The 4,263-nt window shown below is 29.7% G+C and overlaps 1 protein-coding gene across 5 annotated transcripts in view; it reads right to left on the bottom strand.

Annotated features, from left to right (window-relative positions):
- Window positions 1-689: 689 nt before the first annotated feature.
- The window catches only part of LOC120429180 (serine/threonine-protein phosphatase rdgC), a 137,104-nt gene continuing 133,530 nt past the window's right edge, over window positions 690-4,263 (bottom strand). For all 5 annotated transcript variants that reach the window (XM_039594400.2, XM_039594396.2, XM_039594413.2 and 2 more), the window contains one exon: window positions 690-2,212. In XM_039594400.2, the coding sequence (XP_039450334.1) occupies window positions 2,184-2,212 (29 nt within the window). In that variant the 3' untranslated portion in view covers window positions 690-2,183. The remainder of the gene's footprint in view (window positions 2,213-4,263) is intronic.

Below are 4,263 nucleotides of genomic sequence, written 5' to 3'. Positions count from 1 at the left end.
GCAATCTAGCTGCGTGTAAATGGCTTGGTTGTAAGATAGAAATTTCAAGCTCAAATATGCGTTTATCCTTTACATTATTCACTCGGCCGCTCGGTCATCAAGAGCGGGTTGAAGCTCTCAACTCAAACCACCCCTCCCTTCAAAACAACATGATATTATGAAATTTTATATTTTTTATGATTTTGATTTTTGAAAGAAGATAATTTTTCTAGAGAACATAACATGTGGACTCCTAAGTACAGGAGGCCTTGTTGCGTTCAATTAAAAAAATAGTTTTAAGAGTGTAATTTTTTTGTTGAAAAGTTTCCATAAGACACCAAATCGACAAGAAAATCTGTTCTCAAGACACATATTATTGAATATTTTAATAGTCTTTATGTACGACGACGATTGTCAAAACTGTATGGAGACTACGACGGATGGATTGACTTCTTTGGTTATAGAAAAGTATACACACGAAATGTCATCAAATTAAAATATAAACCAACTGTCGCGTTTCATATTCTTTACATTTTTTGATGACAATCGTGACTTCGAGAAGCAAAACGTTTTTGTAACATTGCATAACATATTTTTAAGGTCAAACATTTTTTTCAAAATTTAAAATAACTAAATATTCCAAGAAAGAATAATCCCGTTGATTCAAGAGCGGGCATGTGATATCTAGAAATAAAATCATTACAGTCTCATCAGTTTTACTGCGATGTGTGCATCGTGTCTTTTTGATATTTAGTTAACATCTTCACACAAAACGGTGATATAATGGGCTAGGTTATGTTGGTTTTTATCGCTTTGTTTTAGATTTTACTTTCATTATAATACTTTTAGCTCAAAAACATCATATATGTATAGGAAAATGGATTCACTTTGTCTGTTCTGTATAGAAAAATCTGGCATTCCGCATTTAAAAATCATTCTACTTCTTTTTTTCTAATCGATTCCTTGTTCATTTGTTTAGTTATTCTTTAAGCGCTTCTTTAATGCAATAGATTTCCGTAACTCTTTTTTTAATATATATAAGCAATAGAAAATCCACCTCGCGGTGGGTAACACGTTTGTAATGCTTCTGGCTTTTGATCTCAAAACATCAAATCAACACAATTGATAACTATCTCGATAATCGGTGTACTCGGTCAAAGCATACTCAACTGATAATTATAATTTAACTTGTTGTATAAACTCTATCGGCATCTGTGTCTTAACGAAATAAATCTACAATTATAATAGTCTTTTTTAATAATTTTCATCGAGCCTAACCTAAACCAACTTACAGTAAATTTGCAGTCCAAACTTTTTTTTTTTTTGGTTTTTTGGTAAAAGCAATAGCTAACTCTCAAACGTTTTATGTAGTTTTCATCTGTTAATATTTGATTGATCTTTATTTAGTTTAGTTTAAAAGTGATACAATTAGTTTTGTTTATATTTGGCATGTTCCGATTACACTTGTTTAATGTTTAGTAGTTTAAATTTGGTTCCATAAATTGATCGTTTTGTCATTTCTTTATTTTTTTCATAATATCATAGAAAACAGCAACCATTCAATGCGCGGAGTAGTATGCTTGTTTGTTTTTTTTATTGAGTTTCGGTTAGCTATTAAATACTTTTTCTTCAGCTACACAACGAGATATTTCTTTAAAAAGTTTGGGTGCAATCGTGCAAGGTTGGTTCGGACTTTGGTGTAGGAAAAAGGGAGGTGCTTCTTTTTTTTTTGGAAAAGTTGATTCAGAAAAATTTCGATTAAATAACTAGTTGGCCATGATACGCAGTTTCCATGCGATTTTGTTTTTTTTTGTAATTTGTTGTGTGGAATTTTGGAAACCATCGGCTTGCTTGGTTACATTTAGAAGATTTTTTTGAATATTTTTGTATTGTTATTTTTTTAATGGTTTAAACCTTATCAATATCGACTAGATTGTTTTTGTATCAAAAACTAAAATGGATTAAAGCTTCACATAGTGTCATTGTTTTGTTGTAGTTTTTTTTTTTTCTTCTTTGGGATGAGTATTGTTATCTTGTTCTGTAAACTATCGTTGCACTGGGACTGAAATCGTGTCTAAATGAAAACCTTTTGTTCTTTTGTACGATTGTATTTTATAAACTCTTGTTAATTGATATTGCTACTCTTCGCGTTTTTCAAGTGTACTTCTCATTTCTTCAGACGACTGGCTTGTCTTTTCCCGATCCTAATCATATCGAAACCGGTAGATCCGACCTGTGTGCAAACGGTAAGGTTAAGAGGGATTTATGGCGAAAAGTTTTTACTTTCTGCTTAAAAGTTGATTTAGATGAGTGCCCTTTTATCAGGCAAAAGTTTTACCCAGAAATTGAAGGTTAGAAGAAACCTAATCGAAAAGGTCACCAAAAAACTTTGCAGCTTAACCGCCCAAAAAGTTCAGCGCCAAGAAACAATAAACATTAAATTTAATTAATTAGCACATTAAGACTGTCATAAGAACTAAAATGTGGAAAACGAGAAGCTCTCGGAAGAAGTAGCCCCCGCCGTTCATGCTAAAAAGCCAATTATGAATGACTCAAGGAGCTGCCACGTGGCAAAGACAATATTTTCGCTTTGGCAAGCGTTCGAGTGGAAGTAAAATGAAATTTTGGGAGCCATTTCCTGGAAAAAGCAAAGACACTGACTGCTGTGACGTGACTGTGGCGGTGGCGAATGGATACAAATTTCATTAGCACGCGATCTGGGTTGCCGTGGAAAAATCTGGCAATCAAGTGAAAAGTGCTCGTGATTTTCTGGCTGTAATTGAAAGGAGTTTTTGTGGTGGTGTGTGGGTACGACTTTTGAATTGAAGGTTCTGACTGTTTTTTTTAAATTAAATTCTTTTACTAACATTAAAACATAAATAAAAGTTATTCTGTATCTTGCGATGGGATTTTGTGATCGATTTAGTGTTTTCAGCAATGTTGTAGGTAATTTAAGGCTAGTGATTTTTCACGTCAAAAATATTAAAATTATTTGGCACGCCAATTAAAAAAAAAATTGAATTTCACGGTACTTTAAAATCTGCTTAAAATTTACTCAAAATATTTTAATTTCATAATTATTGTGTACAGGAATGTGACATAAAAAAGTTAGCAGTTGTTTAACTTACAAAATATAACCCCTTTACACAAAAAATTAAGAAAATAAATATTATGTGTTCAATTTTTTGAAATATTGTGAAATTTTGCGGAATTGTGCATAACCTATATGGGAGACATTGGCTATAATCCTATGAAAAATCATCCAAACTTCAAAAAATAACAGTGTTTTGGAATCGAGATGATGTCAACTATCCATTGCAATAATAATAACATGAAAATTTTCACAAAATACGTATTTTTCTTTATTTTGAAAATGCATTTTTCCGAAATAATACTCAAAATCATTGTTTTTTTTCTTTATGGTTATCAAATGATCGGATTTTTCAAACACATTTTTGAAAATTCGAAAAAAAAACTCACAAAACTACGTATTTTTGAAGGAATACTAAAATGTTCAGTATTCTACAATATGGGTATCAAATGTTGGAAAAAAAAATCATACATTTCGATAACAATAAATTTTGTTGTGAAATACTCAACATTTTCACAAAACTACGTCTTTTTGAAAAAAAACTAAAATTTTAGTGTTTTTTTTTTTTTCAAAATGGGCATAAAATAATTGAGAACTTTTCGTACATTTCAATAGAATTTTTTTAATTGCTCAAAATTATCACAAAACAACGTACTATTAAAAAATACTAAAAATTTCAGTTTTTATTATATGGGTATCAAATAATCGTATTTAAAAATAACTGAAATTTTATATATTTTATAAAAGGTAGTAGTTTTGTGAAAATTTCGAGTGTTTTAAATTAAATGTGTTCTTACTTTTTCAAAAGATGAAAAAAAACTCATACAGGAAAAAAATATTTTTTTAGTTTTTAAAAAAATGCAGCTATGCGTTTTTTAAAGTTTTAAAAAAATGTGATAAAGCTTTCGAAATTTATGAAAAAATCTGAGTATTTCACATAAAATATTATTGCTATCGAAATGCATGAGAAATTTCTGATTATTTGATACCCATATTGTTAAATACTGAAAATTTGAGTATTTTTTCCAAAAAAACTATTTTTGTGAAAATTCTGAGTATTAGACAAAAAAAATTTATTGCAAACGAAATGTATAATAAATTTCCAATCATTTGATACCCATATTGTAATCTACTGAAAATTAGATATTATTTTCGAAAATACGTAGTTTTGTGATAATTTAGAGTATTTTCAA

The sequence above is a fragment of the Culex pipiens genome, chromosome 2 (assembly GCF_016801865.2).
Source record: "Culex pipiens pallens isolate TS chromosome 2, TS_CPP_V2, whole genome shotgun sequence".
In the NCBI taxonomy this organism is placed as follows: Eukaryota; Metazoa; Arthropoda; class Insecta; order Diptera; family Culicidae; genus Culex; species Culex pipiens.
This window is presented reverse-complemented; position numbering and strand designations above follow the sequence as displayed.